This window comes from Danio aesculapii, chromosome 20, assembly GCF_903798145.1.
Source record: "Danio aesculapii chromosome 20, fDanAes4.1, whole genome shotgun sequence".
Taxonomy (NCBI): Eukaryota; Metazoa; Chordata; class Actinopteri; order Cypriniformes; family Danionidae; genus Danio; species Danio aesculapii.
The window spans coordinates 1,660,221-1,680,497 of record NC_079454.1 but is presented as its reverse complement, the minus strand read 5'-3'; the positions used below and the strand labels follow the sequence as shown (position 1 = coordinate 1,680,497).

At 36.6% G+C, this 20,277-nt stretch overlaps 1 protein-coding gene across 1 annotated transcript in view; it reads right to left on the bottom strand.

The window, feature by feature from the left end:
• The window catches only part of ppil4 (peptidylprolyl isomerase (cyclophilin)-like 4), a 23,009-nt gene extending 3,591 nt beyond the window's left edge, over nucleotides 1-19,418 (bottom strand). The window contains exons 1-11 of the mRNA XM_056445468.1: nucleotides 19,330-19,418; nucleotides 18,618-18,685; nucleotides 17,399-17,463; nucleotides 16,432-16,549; nucleotides 12,638-12,780; nucleotides 11,663-11,759; nucleotides 9,928-10,044; nucleotides 9,698-9,822; nucleotides 5,056-5,122; nucleotides 2,426-2,537; nucleotides 29-125 (exon numbers count right to left, since the gene is read on the bottom strand). Of these exons, the coding sequence (XP_056301443.1) occupies nucleotides 29-125; nucleotides 2,426-2,537; nucleotides 5,056-5,122; nucleotides 9,698-9,822; nucleotides 9,928-10,044; nucleotides 11,663-11,759; nucleotides 12,638-12,780; nucleotides 16,432-16,549; nucleotides 17,399-17,463; nucleotides 18,618-18,685; nucleotides 19,330-19,399 (1,079 nt within the window). The 5' untranslated portion in view covers nucleotides 19,400-19,418. The remainder of the gene's footprint in view (nucleotides 1-28; nucleotides 126-2,425; nucleotides 2,538-5,055; nucleotides 5,123-9,697; nucleotides 9,823-9,927; nucleotides 10,045-11,662; nucleotides 11,760-12,637; nucleotides 12,781-16,431; nucleotides 16,550-17,398; nucleotides 17,464-18,617; nucleotides 18,686-19,329) is intronic.
• Between the last annotated feature and the right edge of the window lie 859 nt (nucleotides 19,419-20,277).

Below are 20,277 nucleotides of genomic sequence, written 5' to 3'. Positions count from 1 at the left end.
AAATGTGAAGAGGTTTTCAGAAGGATACTCTTGCTTGCTTTTGACTTTGTCTTTTAAAGCCAGTTTGGCTTTGTTGTCCAGGTCTTTCTCGTAGGCCTTGAAGTCATCTTTGGTGTACTTCCCACCTGAACATGAAAAGAGAACTGATAATAAAACCACGGTTCATCCACTATATACATTGGGAATACAATACATTCCATTCCTTATCAAAGCATGAAGAAAACAAATGGTTAAATAAATTATTACTTTACAGAAAGTGAAGAAAATCTAAATAATAAGCTGTTCAAAACAACAGCAGTGAGCATTTTTCTGTAATAAAGCTAATATTTACTATACTAACTGAAAAAAGCTTGAAGATTTAGCTTTCTTGTGAATCACTGTTGCATGGAGTGCACCAACTACTGGCTTCTTTGAACAGGATTGCTCTACATGCCACAATTCATCTGCATTTCTGATATCAGCCCACAGGTTTTCTATTGGGTTACGATCTGGGCGCTGGGCTGGCCATAATGTTAGTCTAGCTGATTTGGAACCAAGATGCTGCTTGCTGACTGGTGTGTTTGGGGTTGTTTACTTGTTGAAACACTCATATAAAGAGCATTTCCTCTTCAGCATGATCTGTTTAAGCACTCTGGTGTATTCTAATCGATACTCAAAATGTGATAAATAGGCCAGACACCATACCAGGAGAGGCATCAACATATCATAATACGTGTTTTCACAGTGAACTGGAGATTAAATTCAATGTGTGTGGGTCATCTAACAAACTGTCTGTGATGCAGTGCATCTGGAAAGTATTGATAGCACTTTTTCCACATTGTTTTTATGTTTCAGCCTTATTCCAAAACGGATTAAATTCATTGATTTCCTCAACATTCTACACACAATCCCCCATAATGACAATGTGAACAAAAGAGTTTTTGAAATTGCTGCAAATTTATTAAAAATAAAAAAGCTGTAAAATCACATGTACATCAGTATTGACAGCCTTTGCTCAACAATTTGTTGATGGACCTTTGGCAGCGATTACAGCCTCAAGTCTTTCTGAATAGGATGCCACAAGCTTGGCACACCTGTCTCTCTAGAGATGTTCAATAAGATTTAGTCTGGGCTCTGGCTGGGCCACTCAAGGACATTCAGGAGTTGTTGTGAAGCCACTCCATTGATATTTTGGTGGTGTGCTTTGAGTCATTGTCCTGCTGGAAGATGAACCGTCGCCCCAGTCTGAGGTCAAGAGCACTCTGAAGCAGGTCTTCATTCAGGATGTCTCTGTACATCGCTGCATTCATCTTTCCCTCTATCCTGACTAGTCTTCCAGTTCCTGCTGCTGAAGAACATCCCCACAGCATGATTCTGCCACCACCATGCTTCACTGTAGGGATGGTATTAGCCTGGTGATGAGCGCTGCCTGCTTTTCTCCAAACGTAACGCCTGGCGTTCACTCCAAAGAGTTCAGTTTGAGTCTCATCAGACCAGAGAGTTTAGTTTCTGATGGTCTGAGAGTCCTTCAGATGCCTTTTGGCAAACTCCAGGCAGGCAGTGTCTTCAGTCTGGCCACTCTACCATACAGGCCTGATTGGTGGATTGCTGCACAGATGGTTGTCCTTCTGTAAGGTTCTCCTCTCTCCACAGAAGAACACGAGCTCAGACAGAGTGACCATCGGGTTATTGATCACCTCCGTGACTAAGGCCCTTCTCCCCCGATCACTCAGCTTAGATGGCCGGCCAGCTCTAGGAAGGGTCCTGCTGGTTCCAAACATCTTCCACTTACGGATGATGGAGGCCACTGTGCTCATTGGAACTTTCAGAGCAGCAGACATTTTACTGTAACCCTCCCCAGCCTTGGGGAAGGCTGTCTCAATCCTGTCTCGGAGGTCTACAGACAATTCCTTTGCCTTCATGCTTGGTTTGTGCTTTGACATGCACTGTCAACCCTGAGACCTTATATAGACAGGTGTCTGCCTTTTCAAATCATGTCCAATCAACTGAATTGACCACAGGTGTAGTTTTACTCCAATGAAGCTGCTGAAACATCTCAGGAATGATCAGTGGAAACAGAATGGACCTGAGCTCAATTTAGAGCTTCACGCCAAAGGCTGTCAACACTGATGTACATGTGATGTCTCAGCTTTTTTATTTTTAATAAATTTGCAGCAATTTCAAAAACTCTTTTGTTCACATTGTCATTATGGGGGATTGTGTGTAGAATGTTGAGGAAATCAATGAGCTGTATATATTTACTTGAACGCACGCACGATTAAATTAGCCTTAAAGTTAATTGAGAAATACATCTTCCTCATCATTTACTCACACTTAAACGTGTAAACTTTTATAATTTTCTTTCTCCTGTTAAACACAAAGCAAATAGCAAATAAACAGCAGTCCAATTAATGGTATAGTGTTTAATAAGCAGGGACACTCTCACCTTTTCCTTTCCACTTGATCTTAGAGACTGACTGACTGAAGTCCACATGAATGCGGCGGTCATCTATCAGGACATTGTCCATTTTGAAGTACGCCTTTTCACAGTCCTCCTCCTTAGCAAATACCATACAAAAGCATTCATTATTCCACAATGACTCACTGTATCCTGTTTCAGAAGCTGATATGCTGTGAGGTCAAATAAAGACGTGTTCCACTAATAATGTTATATAAAAATGGTACATAATATGCTTGCAATGGCAAGATAAAACAAATAACCTGTAGCTGACAGAAGTCTACCAGGGCTTCAGACTGCGATTAAATGGATATTTGGTACCACTACCAATCTGATAAGATAAACATTAGCATTCTGTTGTTCATGATAAAGAACAGCTACCGTCAGCATTTTAACCTGAAATTTGACATATATAAATGTATATGGCTTAAAAAAAATTTAAAAAAAAAAATAAATAAAAAAAATAAAATAAAAAAAAAAAAATAATAATAATAATAATAATAATAATAAATATATATATATATATATATATATATATATATATATATATATATATATATATATATATATATATATAAACCATATTATTTATCAAAACAAAGAACCAAGCCTCTGCTTTTAAACAAAAGGCATTTTACTCTATATTGATGTGCTCATGTTTTAGCAACACTTGAATGCAGATGGCAGGGAAAGAGCGCACTATAAAATGGGTCAAAATGATCAGGCTCTTTTGAGCTTTAACCAAGGCAGATATACAACAGACTTTCTTAATGCTAGCATTTGTAGTTTAGTGCTTCTAGGCTTATGAGTAGGCCCACAGGGAATCAGCGTGCGCAGAATTCAGCAGATTTCCGCTCATTTTTAGCCTATAATTGAGTCTATTTATTGTGTAAACGTGTGTAAATTTATAATTATTCAGTTTTTAAATTAATTACAGTAATATTATTGACTAATATGAAAATATTCATGTTTTATGTCTTTTAGTACAGTGGTTCTCAAACTGTGGTACATGTATCCCTAGTGGTCCGCAGGCTTCCTTCTAGTGGTACACGGAGGAGTCGCTGAATAATTAAAGTAAAAAGATGAACACATTTTTCCCTTTGATGCGTACAATAACACAGATGTGATCACTAAAGTGATTTTAATAGGCTAAATCTTTTATTTATTTTAAATTTTCTAATGTTTGTTATGTATAAAATCATTTAAAGCTAACCCCCCCCCCCCCCCCTATTTGTAACGGTTGTTGGGGCGTATCTCGTATTTTTATATCCCAATGTTGACAGGTACAGTTTATAATGTTTTTAATCTAAACTTTGACATTTTATTTATATTTTACTTGTACAGTGTTAATGTTCAAACTATTTATAATGTTTGAAGTGGCTGACAATAATAAATATTCATAATAACAGGAATTAATCTGCCATGTTTTTGAACTGTGCTGTAGCTGCTTAATTATGCCTGATACGCTACTGTATTTCAATACTGGTCATTATGGTGGTGCTTGGAGAGACAATTTATTTCTGAGGTGGTAACCACTGTTTTAGTAGATTTATTATATGAGAGACTTGCTTTGTTTACCAAATAAAGTGGATCTAACTGGATTTGCATTGTAAACATTAGATTAAAGTTAAAAAGCTATTACTTTTTATTTCACATAATAAGGTTTTAGTTATGATAGTCCCAAAATAATTCAGATTTTTAACATAATTCTGCGCAGAAATGGCAAAAAACATCCGCAGATTCTGTCCGGCCCTACTTATGAGTAACAGATTGATGCTAAATGTGCTTTATGATGGTAAGTGTCATTGAGAACATGTCTGCTGCTTACAACTGCACAAAAATATCTAGAATTTCTAGAATTGCTGTTAAATAAAATGTGTATGTGGGAAAATACTTAACTAAATATATATATATATATATATATATATATATATATATATAGAGAGAGAGAGAGAGAGAGAGAGAGAGAGAGAGAGAGAGTATATACCTAAATAACTTGTTATAATTCCGTTATGGTGTGAAAAAGTGTTTCCCCCTAACTGATTTCTTATTTTTCTGCATGTTTGTCACACTTTAATGTTTCAGATCATCAAACTAATTTAAACATTCGTCAAAAATAAGTAAACACATCATGCAGTTTTTATTAAACAAAGACTTTTTATTATTAGGGGAAAATAAAATTCAGAACTACATAGCCCTGTGTGTAAAGTGCACTTCTGAATGGCTAAAGAAAAACAAAATGAAGACTTTGGAGTGGCCTAATCAAAGTCCTGACCTGAACCCAATTGAGCTGATGTAGAATGACCTTCCAAAGGCGATTCATGCTCAAAAACCATCCAACGTGGCTGAATTATAACAATTTCGCAAAGATGAACTGCATGATGTGTTCACTTGTGCCTGTATTTACATTTTTACAAAACTACCAGATTAATCAGTAGAAGCAATAACAAATGTTAATCGAGGAGTATTTAAAGTGAGAGAAAACAGGTCTTTAAAACAGACTTAAACACAGAAATAGAAGGGGAAAGTTTAACATATAGTGGTAGAGTGAATTTGATTGTGTTTACGTGTTCAGTGGTTGCAGACATGAACTAACTTTCACTGGAGACTGTACATACCTTTTCAAACTCTATGAAGGCGTAGCACAGAGATTCTCCAGTTTTCCAGTCTCTGATGATCTCACAGCTGCAAATAAATGTTGACATATTAGATTAAAGCCAGGGGAATAATAATTAACATCTCAAAGACTAGACATTCTGTTTTGGTGCCTGCATTTAATGAAAATTACAAATGCAATTTTACTTACCAATGAAACATATTAAATAAAGAGTCTAGAGTTTCAAATCACTTCTGTCATAAATAAAAAAAGATGCACAATAAATCGGTTACCATATGGATATTTGCTGCCGATAATGTCTATTTTTACTGTCTTTGTTATTTGTTTGATAACCAATAAATTATGTATTGAATTCATGTGACTTTGCTGCCATGAATTTTTTATTATTTTACAAGTATTTTAATTTTGGTTGTTTTTCAGTGAATCGGTTGCTTTTATTAATGCCTTTTTTGTCAGGCGGTAGATTTTATTTATATAAAAGAATTGTTATAAAAGATTGTCCATACAAAATAATGGTTGAATAATAAAAGCTCAGTGATCAGTTCAAACTTTTCAAAAGAGTTAAGCTTTTCAAATGGAAAGCTTTTATAAGATTTTATATTTGTTGGATAATCTACAGTTGAAGTCAGAATTATTAGCCCCCCGTGAATTATTATTCCTTTTTTAAATATTTCCCAAATGATGTTTAACGGAGCAAGGAAATTTTCACAGTATGTCTGATAATATTTTTTCTTCTGGAGAAAGTCTTATTTGTTTTATTTCAGCTAGAATAAAAGCAGTTTTTAATTTTTTAAAAGCCATTTTAAGGTCAATATTATTAGCCCCTTTAAGCTATGTATTTTCAGATAGTCTACAGAACAAACCATCGTTATACAATAACTTGCCTAATTACCCTAACCTGCCTAGTTAACCTAATTAACCTAGTTAAGCCTTTAAATGTCACTTTAAGCTGTATAGAAGTGTCTTGAAGAATATCTAGTCTAATATTATTTACTGTCATCATGACAAAGAGAAAATAAATCAGTTATTAGAGATGAGTTATTAAAACTATTATGATTAGAAATGTGTTGAAGAAATCTGCTCTCCGTTAAACAGAAATTGGGGGAAAAAATAAATGGGTGCTAATAATTCAGGGGGGCTAATAATTCGGACTTGCATTATGCATTCCTATAATAAAATATCAAAATATGTCAATGAGTATAAATAATAACTTTCCATCCTCATTCAGCATAACAGAATTAAGCAAAAACAACACTACTTATTCTGACCACTACTAATTACTTATTACTACTTATTTGATTGTTTTAAACATACTTTTGCTGACAGATTCAGGGGTTTGAAGGAAAGCAGCACATTTAAAGATTTAAAATGACAATGATCAGCATATTTGCAATCAAACTGTGATCCTCAAATATGACCTTTTAAAATATTATCAAATGATTCTTGATAAAATATGCCAGAGAATTTTTGACATTTAACCATATCGTCACATTTTATATGGAAAACACTGGAATTAATTAAACATGTGCTTAATTATTATTTTTATTTATCCTTTATTTTACCAGAATAGTCCCGTTGAGTAAAAGACCTCTTCTGCAGGGAGTCCAGGTCAAAATGGCAGCACAAAATGTCTCAATTAAAAACAGATACAAATATATAAGACCAACAAGACATATACAGTCTGAGCATATACAAGTACACTAATCTCTATATATGTAATAGGAAGCTATACAATATTATATTCCTGCATATACATTAGATTAGTCAGCACTGAAGACAAATCTGGAGCTCATCTAACAAAACAACTGAAGAAAACGCTCCAAAAACTAGTCAAATTTATATGTTAGAGAAAAATATTAAACACAAATCTTTAAAAAATGCAAAAAATAAAAACTTTTTGAAAAATTTAGTTGAAATTTCATAGGTTGTATTTTATTATTTGCAATATTTAGCCTGAATTTAATTGTATTATCTTTCAATTTCTAAATATGTTAATTAAACATTATTTTAATAAATATATCTGTTTAATAAATCTGTGTTGTTTAAATGCACCAAAATACGTTGCCTATATTCACTGAGAAATTAATAAAAATATTCATTTTCAAAACGGGGTGTCCTTAATTATGCTGAGCACTGTGTGTGTGTGTGTGTGTGTGTGTGTGTATGCAGTGTATAACTTCCTCACGCAGCATGACTAATCCAGTTAGCAAAATCCCGAGTCATAAATCAAAAGCATGTCATGCTGTTGGCTTAAAACACTGCAGATATTATAATCCAGTTCATCTGTCATATCTGAAATGAAAACTCTTGTTGCATTATGGGATGCCATCTCACACAGTGTATAACACACGTCTCTGCAAGGTCATCTGGGCATTCCGTGCATTCAGAAAATACTGCCTGTGCTATACATACATGCTCACTGCCTACAGCTAAAACGGTACTAGCAGAATGCGTTTCAGGTTAAAGCCTCAGCCAGTGTTGCTTCATTTCACTAGTGCTGACAGAAGAGAAGAGGAAAAAACAGAAAGTTACTATCTAAAATCTATCTTTATGAGTATCACAAATGATCAGAGAAGATGAATGTGACTGAACCACAAAACTAGTCGTATGTTGCATGGGTATATTTTTGCCAATAGCCGAAAATACATTGAATGGGTCAAAATAACTCATTATTCTTTAATGCCAAAAATCCTTGAATTTTAAGTAAAGACTTCTTGAAGTTTCTTGAATATACTTTGTAAATTTATTAAATGCATCAAAACCAAGCGGAAACCTCCCGCTCTCCCCTGTGCAGTAATATGGAAGTAACTGAAACTGCAATTCATCGATTGGCCACTTGGGGCTGACTCAAAAACAGAGCAAATTTCAATTGACTCCAATGTTAAAATGCCTAACTTCACAACAGAAAAAAAGTGTTTACAGTCTGATACAAATACATTATTTTGCTGTATATAGCTAATAATGCCCTTCATGACAACTGTGAATAGGTGAATTTTTAATAACTCATTCATTTCGTTTATATTAAGCCTTAAAATTGTGCATAATTAAGGGCGTGGCTTCTTAAGTAACATTTTCGGTTACCCTGGAGTAATGCACAGTCGGCACGATGACATGATGGTGGCAGTTGGCCCACTTGCAGCTTGATTTGCACCTTTCAGAAACCTACAGGCCGGGCTTAGTTTGTGCCGGAACAATGTGATCCGGCACCTCTGAAATCTGATCCGGCACCTCATTTTATCGATCACCCAGCTCACACACACCACCGCTCCGCTCTTCACTTTCTTCCGTGACTCCCCAATCCTCTTCATTTTCGTCCACACCACTCTGAGTCTACCTGGACAAGACTCCCTGATCAGCCAGTCCAAGGATCATCCATACTTATCTTCTCAATATACATAACCATTACCTACTTCTCCCAAACAACTAGTAATAAAGTTTCTCAAGCAACGGTTGTAGCGTGGTCTTTGATAGTGAATACATATAAAATAAAATTAATAAAAGGGGAAAAATATTCTTGGATCTGGCAACCCTGCCCTCAGTGTGTTTCTATCAATCTCAAAATATAATCAAATCTATCGATTAAAATTAATAAAAGGGGACATACTCGTGGATCTGGCAACCCTGCCCTCAGTTTGTTTCTCTCCATCTCAAAATATAATAAAATCTATCGAATAAAATTAATAAAAGGGGAACATACTCTTGGATCTGGCAACCCTGCCCTCAGTGTCTCTTTTCTATACACCTCAAAATATAATAAAATCTTTCAAATAGAATAAATTAAAAGGGGCAAATATTATTGGTCATGGCAACCCTGCCCTCAGTCTCTCACTCTCCATCTAAAAAATATAACAGAATAAATAAAAGGATGCATAACAATGAAAAATAAGACTCCTTATGCATAATAATCTGTGAAATAGGTGGAAATGTGATGATTTATCACTAATAATTATGCATTAAACAATATTTATCATATGCAAAAATGATTTTTAATGCTCCATCACTGACTTGTGAAACAGGAAAAGCGCCACCAGATAAGATCTAGATAAGCGCTTGGTTTAAAAGCACAATAGTCAAAGTTAATAGATCGACACCCGCAGATGCTCAGACATGTAATATTGGCTACTTACCAGGATATTACTATATGACAGTTTAATAATCATATAATACATATATATGTAGTCATATAATAATCTATAATACAGATACTGGCTCTTTATTAATGCCTATCAAGTACATATTCTTCATAATATTATTCTACATTCCTAAGCCTAGCCAACACCTAAACCCAACTACGACCTTAAAGTCTGCGTGAAACCCAAATTTAAGAGGTTTATTGTACCTTAAGGATAGCTCACATTGCTATCCTTGAGGTGAATAATTAATCTGTATAAGTTAATCCACTATAAAAATGTGTCTGTTTAGGTAATCTTCAATTAAAGCCTGAGCATCTGCTTCTGTGGGTGGAGTGGTGCACCTACTGTTGACGTCAACCTGAGGGTTATCATAGCAATCACATATTAACACCGTTAGTTGGCTATGAGGGAATGACGCGCAAAATAAAGCCCCTCTATATTTTAGGTTGCAAGCCCTAATCGACAAAGTATGAGGGTCTCATTATCAGTGGAAGTGATGTGCGGTCTCACCATTTAATGAGGCCAAAGCGTGAGAAGATGATCTCCAGATCTTCATCTGTGGTCACAGGATTGAGTTTACACACGAACAGCACGTTTTCTGGAGGTTTGATGTCGGCATCGGGCAGATCTCCCACCTTTCAGTAGAAAACACACATAAGCACGTTCAACCAGAGCAGCTTCCAGAGGTCTATTTATTTACTGGAGATTTCTGATGTTGATGTGCAAGCGAAGACACGTACCATCTCTAGTAAAATGGCTTGCGTCTTTGCTTCCTTGTCCTTTATCAGTTCGTCCAGCTCTTCAGCATCTTTGCCCTCATCATCATTAATGGCCTCATCAGCTCCAATACGACCACTCTAAAACATGGACAAACACAGATCACTCACTGAACAACATCATCTACAGCTCTTTAAAGGGACAGTTCACCCAAAACTGTCAATTCTGTCTGCTTCCTCCAAACATGTTTGAGTTTCTTTTTTCTGTTCAACACAAATGTAGATAATCCCTTAAAGAAACAGCCACTCACTTCCACAGTATTTATTGCTCCTACTATGGATGTCCATGGCTGCTTTTTCACCAACATTCTTCAGAATATCTACATTTGTGTTCAACAGAAGGAAGAAATCTTAATAATTCAGAGCCCCTGGAGTGTGATTTTGATTTTGGGTCAATTATACCTTTACTCTACCCCCTTGATTAGGGACACACAGTGCATCTGAAAAGTACTGATAGCACTTTTTTTTATGTTTCAGCCTTATTCAAAAATGGATTAAACTCATTGATTTCCTCAACATTCTACACACTATCCCCCATAATGACAATGTGAACAAAAGAGTTTTTGAAATTGTTGCAAATTTATTAAAGATAAAAAAGCTGAGACATCACATGTACATCAGTATTGACAGTCTTTGGCGTGAAGCTCTAAACTGAGCTCAGGTCCATTCTGTTTCCACTGATCATTCTTGAGATGTTTCAGCAGCTTCAGCAGCTTCAGTTGATTGGACATGATTTGAAAAGGCAGACACCTGTCTATATAAGGTCCCAGGGTTGACAGTGCATGTCAAAGCAGAAACCAAGCATGAAGACAAAGGAATTGTCTGTAGACCTCAGAGACCTCTCGAGGCACAAGGCTGGGGAGGGTTACAGAAAAATGTCTGCTGCTCTGAAAGCTCCAATGAGCACAGTGGCCTCCATCATCCATAAGTAGAAGATGTTTGAACCACCAGGACTCTTCCTAGAGCTGGCCGGCCATCTAAGCTGAGTGATCGGGGGAGAAGGGCCTTAGTCAGGGAGGTGATCAATAACCCGATGGTCACTCTGTCTGAGCTCCAGAGTTCTTCTGTGGTGAGAGGAGAACCTTACAGAAGGACAACCATCTGTGCAGCAATCCAGGCCTGTATGGTAGAGTGGCCAGACTGAAGACCCTACCCACCTGGAGTTTGCCAAAAGGCATCTGAAGGACTCTCAGACCATCAGAAACTAAACTCTCTGCTCTGATGAGACTCAAACTGAACTCTTTGGAGTGAACGCCAGGCGTTACATTTGGAGAAAAGCAGGCAGCGCTCATCACCAGGCTAATACCATCCCTACAGTGAAGCATGGTGGTGGCAGCATCATGCTGTGGGGATGTTCTTCAGCAGCAGGAACTGTTAGACTAGTCAGGATAGAGGGAAAGATGAATGCAGCGATGTACAGAGACATCCTGAATGAAGACCTGCTTCAGAGTGCTCTTGACCTCAGACTGGGGCGACGCTTCATCTTTTAGCAGGACAATGACGCAAAGCACACCACCAAAATATCAATGGAGTGGCTTCACAACAACTCCTGAATGTCCTTGAGTGGCCCAGCCAGAGCCCAGACCTAAATCCTATGTCTGGGCGATGCAATTTTAACATCTCAGAACACTCAAGTGATTTTTTTCACCACAGCTCTAGTTTGTAGTTGAGTCTAATACACTCAACTGAAGTTACTCACATCCAGCTGCTGTTTAGTGGGTTCAGGTGAGCGGTCCGGAACTGGCAGGCCTGCAGGATCATCAAATGGGTCATCCAGAATCACGGTGTGATTAATCCTGCAAAAACAACACAGCACAAAACTCTATAAGACAATTATAAGAACAAAAAAGTTGCAATGATCGAGCCTAGAGGAACAAACTCTTCTAGCTGAGCATGAGCCAACTAAAATCCATAATGGACACACACATCAATAATCGGCAGTTTAACTGTACACTATACAAGTATACATTATTACACAACTACACAATGAACATTTAACACTCATTCACACTCGGTCACCTTAAACTGTGAACAACCATACGGGGGCTGAGAGAGCTCAAATGAGCAGCAAATTAAGAAAACACATGCAAATAACACAAATAACATGCAAATTACCAAAAAACTGAGGAGTTTGACAACACACACATATTCTCACAACACATGCAAATACAGAAATGTGCTACAAATAGTGCAAACCACAAAAGAAATGTGTCAAGGAAGCCCAAAAAGTGATGAACCGGCTGCTTTCTGTTGACTGGGAGTCAACTGTATGACTGGGACACTGAAATAAACATAATAAACTCTCAGATCTCCAACAACACGCTGACTCAAACCGGCTGCTTCCTGTTTAGTCACTTTCGGTGGTCCCCTAATACATATTTTCATATATATATATATATATATATATATATATATATATATATATATATATATATATATATATATATATATATATATATATATATATATATACATATATAATACTTGTAAACAGGATTAAAAGCTTTGCTCTGACATGCAACCCTTATATTGTGATGATAAGCCCTTACTCTGATCATTAATGCGCATGTAAACAGAGTCACTGATTCTGCACATTAGGATTCATTTAATAACAGAGATAAATCTTTTTTTAATTCAAAGTAAGTCAATCCCTCTCTAAACACTTTTTTCCTACCTGATGTCCTGGAAGGGGATGAAGTCGTTGTCAACAAAGGTCTCATTGATTTTAGCGAGCACGTCCATACCCTCTGTGACCTCTCCGAACACCGTGTGAACGCCATCTAAATAATCCATATTCTCTCCTGTGGTGATCAGAAACTAGGAGCAAACAGAAATAAAACACTCAAATCTAATCCCAGACTGTGCATCAAAGGAACACTCCACTTTCTTTTGGAAATAGGCTCATCTCCTCTAGAGTTTAACAGTTGGGTTTATCCATTCAGCCAATCTTCAGGTCTGGCAGGGGCAGTTTTAGCTTAGCTTAACATAAATCAGTGAATTGGTTTAGACCATTAGCATCTCAGTAAAAAATGAAAAGACTTTAAAAAGAGTTGCGTTGTGTCAATCATAATCTGATTTTATCATCCAAAGACAATGGAATTAATATACAGAAGCCTGACAGATTATTATTAGCATAAAACATGAGCTAAAACATGTCAAGCAGCACTCAATCCCTTTCCTTCAGCTTATTCCTTAAGATATCAGTGTATATGCAGGAATCCTAAAGGTAATTTCAATACCTTTTTAAGACTTTTTAAAGCCCTTCTCAGAAGATTTTAACCTCGTCGCCACTTCAAGTACTAATCAGTATCAAATCTTTAACTTAATAAACAGTTGCTGATAAACAGTTGTGGTTAAATGAATCAATGGAGCACAACCGTGCAACAGAACCTTAGGAGGAAACAAAGCTTGAAAGAATAAATGACGTGGTTGGCTTCAGCCACTGTTTAAACTCGTCTTTCTCCAACGAAGAGTACGCAAACATACTTTTTCCCATTTTGCCGTCTGTTTGTTTGTCGCAAATTACTGTATGTCACATCACCCGGACGGAGGAACTTGGCCGGACATGCCCCAGCCTGAATCAATCGTGTGGATCGTGCATGCCGTTGTTAATATTAGGAGGAAAATAAATATGCACTGTAAAACCCAAAAGTTAAGGTAACTCAAACCATTTGAGCAAACTGATTGCTACAAACCATTTAAGTCTAAAAACTAATCCTAATGAGTACTGTGAACTTAATCAATTTGAGTAAATGAAGCAATTGGAGTACAGTAAAACCCAATAAATGAAGAAAACGCAAACCAACGGAGTACTGTAAAACCCAATAAGTTAAGGCAACTCAAACCGTTAGAGGAGTTAATAAAATCTAATCTACATGAGTACTGTGAACTTACTCCAATTAAGTTAAAGTAATAAAGTATTTAATTAACTGAGTTCAAAACTCTTTTCAAATGAGTAGAATTAACTTTCCCCACATTTTGAGTTAACTACACTCATCTCATTTGATGACGTGGACTGTTGGGTTTTACAGTGTGTCTATGCTTTTTTGAAGTCAAACACTTTGGATAAAGCTTGAACAAAATTTAAGACCTCGTAAAAATGCCATTAAGACTTTTAAACACCTTTTAAGGGCCTTAATTTTCTCATAATTGATTTATCAACTTTTAATACCCCCCGCGGACACCCTGGATATAAGTGGTCACCTTAGCAGAATGGACCACCAGGATAAATCATTTCTACCTTAAAAAATGAAATAAAACAGAAAATATTTAATTCACTGATGTTTTGTTCAAAATTTAGCACCGCTTGCCTGAGACGCAGTTTGTTTTCCACTTTTTAATAATAAATATTCAGCCATTTTGTTTGCAAAAAAAAGCAAACAAACTAGCTTCCACATTAAAACTGAAAAGTAATCTTTTTTGTCATATTTCATGAATGAAATTCATTAACATTCCCTGTGATATTATTTGTGTGTGTGCATGGTGTTTTCTTGATTATTAATATAAAATTAACAATTGTTCAAATAATATTAATCATTTAGATTAGTCGAATAAACTATAAATTAGTGTTTTGTGGCAGCCCTACTGTAAAATGAGCCTAAACAATTGGAGTGTTCCTTTAACCTTTAATTGGCCCAGAAAAAAATTCATAATAATAAGTTAATTAATTAATCAATCAGTTAATTAAAAAAAAAAAAGGTAAATCCCCCTCCAGTTCATCCCCCAGACTATTACAAAGCAATTACATGAGGAAATGTTCATTTTATATGATGAAAGATATATCATTTTTTACTTTTACTTCTCATAGTTGCATTTATTCTGTGTTTTGTGGATATGTTTTACTCATTTACTACACAAAATTGCAACTACACCATGATTTGGCTCATTTACCTACCAGCTTTCTGACCTAAATTCAATATGAAAGCTCTCTGGATAGTGGCTCATACTTTAGTGATAGACTGCTGCCATCTGCAGGTCATTATAACAAGTAAAGCAAGTTAAATAAAACAGATAAAACCTACACAAAATAAAAAAAAACATCCCATTTCAATGTTGTTGTTTATTTGATGAGAAAACCATATCTGTGGGTAAAATAAAAAGTTTACACTTGATATAATTTGTTTTAAGAGAGTGCTCATTCAGTCAGCCAAATTTCTGTAGAACCCCCTCAGAGTGATCCCAAATCAAGGAGAGGAGGTGTTGCAGCGTCAAAATCTAAAAACAGCTGCACACGTGAGTATGTGTGGGCATGCCCGCTCCATATAGATCATTTGCTTTAGTATTGTTTAGAATTAAGCCAGTTTTGTAGATTTTGTTTTTGCCAATTTCTATTTTCTATAAAAATGTTCTTTGTTGCAGTCATTCACTTGCATGTGTGTGTGTGTGTGTGTGTGTGTGTGTGTGTGTGTGTGTGTGTGTGTAAGAGACTTTGTGCTCTAGATCCAGGCCTTCATAAAATGTAAAACATTCAGATTTATCCTGGGTTCACTACTTTGAGACATTCATTCATTCAATTTCCTTCATCTCTGATTTATCAGGGGTCGCCACAGAGGAACGAATCGCCAACTACTCAGCGGATGCTTTTTTTTCTCTTGTCCCATTCATTTTTAACGTGGACCTGAACGATGATGTAAGACAGCTGAATCAAGTCCAAGTTTTGTTGTGTTTTAAAGGGCACCGAGGTTACCCCCTTTATCCAGATTTAATACTTTTGTGTCTCATGATTGATGATCACAGAGCGCTGAACAGATCTTTTATTCTCGGTTGCTTTGCGCTCGTCCTGTCTTGTTGATAAGATGATACACGTTACTATGGAGACATGTTAATATGCAGCTGTCAATCAATTTGGTGGGTGGGGGGGACCACACTCCTACGTTAAGTTGCGGTCGTTCTGAAAACTGCTCCAATTGGTCCACCGTTTTTATGTTGCTAAATTGTAAAAAAAGGACTGTTTGCATGTTCTCCTCGTGTTGGCATGGGTTTCCCCCACAAGTCCAAACACATGCGTTATAGGGGAACTGGGTAAGCCAAATTGTCCGTAGTGTGTCTGTGTGTTAATGAGAGCATATGGGTGTTTCCCAGTGATGGGTTGCAGCTGGAAGGGCATCCGCTGCGTAAAAAATGTGGATAAATTGGCGGTTCATTCCACTGTGGCAAACCCAGATTAATAAAGGGACTGAGCCGAAAAGAAAATGAATATTGCAATACAAATTGCAGCTGGACTAAATATTGCAGTGTGCTTATATCACCCCAATATGACGGTCTATACACTATACCTACACATATGTCTGTCCAAACAGCTTGAAAAGTAGATTTTTCACCATAGGTGCCCTTTAAGATCGATTATTTCGGAAAAGTCATGATATTTCATGTCCCTGAGATGAAGGGAACATTTAAAAAACAAATAAGGACCGCCCTTAAAAGATCGCCCTGACCTTGTGGGCTGATTAAAGGTTGAGTGCGGTTTACCTGAGAGCCGTGCTGGTCACTGCCGTTGTTCACCATAGACACGGTCCCTTTCTTTCTGTGCTTGATCCTCGGCAACTTCTCAGACTCAAAGAAGCGTGCCTGATCGCCATACAGTTTACTAGAAACAAACAAAGCAGAATGAGATGTGAGAATCTGCAAACGTCACACAAGAGGATGTGCAATGTCAAGCAGGCATCACAGCTGCATTGACTGAATACAACTGTTAATAATAAAGTGAAAGTTTCTCTTGTCCATGGTGCTTTTAGGCCTGTTCGTGTACAAGCATAAGTCAGTTTAAGAAAAATCAGTCATATTTGTCACTTTTTAAGGTTAATAGTGTTTTATTCATGCAGTGAAGACCATGCTGTGTTCGGTTACGTTTTGATATTCAGTTTCTGAACCTGAATCTTAAAAAAAAAAAAAGTCTTGTTTATTTCATTTGCATCTTTGTTGTTCTGTATTTTATCCGTTCATGAAATTTCTCTAATATATTTTATGCACTTTCTATATTTTAATATATATATTGCAATTCAAGTGGAGTGGGAAGCGCTGTCGCCTCACAGCAAAAAGGTCACTGGTTTGAGCTTCGGCTGGGTCAGTTCTCATTTCTGTGTGGAGTTTGCACGTTCTCCTCATGTTGGCGTGGGTTTCCCTCACAAGTCCAAACACATGCGCTATAGGGGAACTGGGTAAGCCAAATTGTTCGTAGTGTGTGTGTGTGTGTGTTAATGAGAGTATATGGGTGTTTCCCAGTGATGGGTTGCAGCTGGAAGGGCATCCGCTGCGTAAAACATGTGCTGGATAAGTTGTCGGTTCATTCCGCTGTGGCGACCCCTGATTAATAAAGGGACTAAGCCGAAAAGAAAATGAATGAATATTGCAATACAAATTGCAGATGGACTAAATATTGCAGTGTCAGTTATTTGTCCTCCAATATTGTCCATCCTTAAGCAGCGCTCGTTCCTACCAGAACACAGACTCTCCTCCTCTGCCCGTGCCGGTGGGGTCGCCCGTCTGAATGACGAAATCTCTCTGAGGAACAGATGCAACACCTTAATACAAAACATTCACTGACAACAGCAATGATCACTTACAAATGATACAGTAAACTAATCTAATTTCAATGATACCTGCATTAGAAATGATCATTTACAGTAACTTTACCTTCGTCTTACGCCATTTTGAAAAGAATCCAACTTTCACTACTCAAAACTTCATCTCCCATCATAAATACCCATGCTTTCTCCTTAATAGCAGGTTTTAAAGACATGCAACTAAAATATAAACCTAAAATAATTCAGATAATAAAAGACATTTGTTAAAAAGAATTGTTCACCCAAAAATTTCTATTTCCTCACGCTCAAGTCATTGTTGAACACAGAAGAAGATGCTTTGATGACAGCTGAAATCCTGTAACCATTGACTTCCATAGTAGGAAAAACAAATACTATGGGAGTCAGTGGTTACAGGTTTCCAGCTTTCTGAAATACATTTCATTTGTGTTCAACAGAACAAAGAAACTCATAAAGGTTTAAAACAAGTAAAGGGCGAGCAAATGATGACAGAATTTTCATTTTTTGTGTGACCTGTCCCTTCAGGTCAGGGGTAGGGAACCTATGGCTCGGGAGCCACATGTGGCTCTTTGACGAAAAATATATGGCTCTCCAGCTGTATATGAAAAATATATGGCTCTCTCTTCAATAATATTATAAAGTTAAAAAAAATTATAACTGTCACTAGAAATCATATTTCTATTGAAAATACAATTACAATTCCCTTTATATTGTATTTTTACAGCTAAATGAATATGCACTCAGTTTAAAATAAAAGGACGTTTCAATTAACGCACATGTGGCGCTGTGGTTTAACTCGAATCGTGACACCAATAAAGGGCGAGCAACTTACATTTGTATGGTAACCTCACGCATGTAAATTCAAACAACTCTCATGAGTGGCAATGGCAAAAAGAAAAACTATCATTTGTCTTTCTTAATACACTGTGATGCGTAATATTTGCTGATTTTTGAATTGTGCATGGACATAAATAAAGGTTTGGTTATATGCACACACCCCCAATGGCTCTTTAAATAAATGCATTTGATAAAAAAAAAAAAATCTACATTTTTTTGCTGAATAAAGGTTCCCGACCCCTGCTTTAGGTGCTGACAGAATGAAAGATGTATTACCTGAACATTGTGAATCAGACAGTAGTTGTAATATTTGATTTTGCACAGTTTCAGGAAGTTCAGCGAGGCTGTAAATTAGAGGAACATTTATTTAGTTGATAATTAAAAAAAAAAAAACTGTGTAAATCAAACATCCCATAATAGCAGGACTAATAAGTACACTTTTTCACAGAGGTAAAGTTGGTTTCATATTCACACATTTGTTCAGTGACACGCTCCCTGTATTGTTTACCATGGTATTTTGAATATTCGGTCTAAAATCATATGCAAGTATGACCTCAAAACAACTCTACTGTGAACAATGTTATACTTTGAAGGTCTAATATGACTTTCCTATGCAGAATATGCTAATAAACTTTTCTGAAATTACATTTTATTAAGGAGAAAGTCTAAAATTGTGAATATAAACCAACATTAACGTTACCCCAGTAACTTTTCTGCCTGGTTTATACGTTAACATTCAGTTTAATTCACATTAAATGAACCTGTAAACTATTATAATAACAAAACAGCTTGAAATGATCACTAAATACTCCTCAAATACACAATTATCACCTATTATCATAATTGTTGCTCATTTTAATCAAGAACTAAAAAGCTGCAGCATTCTTGTATTTCTAACGTTGTTTTTTTGCTATTACGTCAAATAATCTTAAATACAGTACAACCGTGTTTAAATCATTGGTCTATCATTGATATTATCATTAATTACCTTTCGGTCTCTCCTCTGTGTATAAATCAATCACAATATCCCCTAACGTTGTTTCCAGCAACACCGCCATGTCGCATCTATTTCATCAACACGCGCCGGTGCGCATGCGCGTTGAGAAGAGTCGCGGGAATGACGTTGGGGCTTCTGTACAGGAGTCCTCAGCGTGTATTTCTTTTGTAAACATGACCTGCGGTTCGAGTTTATCCAGTGAATGTTTTTATTAAAAATGCTTCCTGAAATGCTTCCCTTTGTGGAATAATAGATGAATCTGTCGATCATCTTTTTTGGGAATGTGCCCATGTTACGATTTTTGGGAAAGAATTGAGTTTATTTATATGTGTACCTCTTTTAGATCATTTTTCTTTGTCATATAATGATGTTTTATTTGGTTTTCATCATGTTGATAAAGTTAAAGATAAATATTTTCTAATCAATGTTTATTTTACTAGCTAATTTTTACACACAAATGCACATTTTTGTCTGTAAAGCCCCTTTTTCTTATTATTTTGTAAAGATTTGAAATATCCGCTGTGTAAAACATATGCTGGATAAGTTGGCGGTTCATTCCGCTGTGGCGACCCCTGATTAATAAAGGAACTAAGCTGAAAAGAAAATGAATATGAATTAATTTTCTGAATGGGCGACATGGTGGCTCAGTGGTTAGCCCTCTCGTCTCACAGCAAGAAGGTCACCGGTTTAAATCCTGGCTGGGTTTCATGTATGAAATATGGTGTAATATCTCAATGAATTACAGAAGTTTATGCAGTGGTGCAGTAGGTAGTGCTGTCGCCTCACAGCAAGAAGATCGCTGGTTCGAACCTCGGCTGGGTGAGTTGGCATTTCTGTGTGGAGTTTGCATGTTCTCCCTGCGTGGTCGCAGCTTTTTGGTCCAGACGTGAGTCGACAACACTTGGGTTTTGTTTTTTCACTCACTGTTTGGCTTCAGCT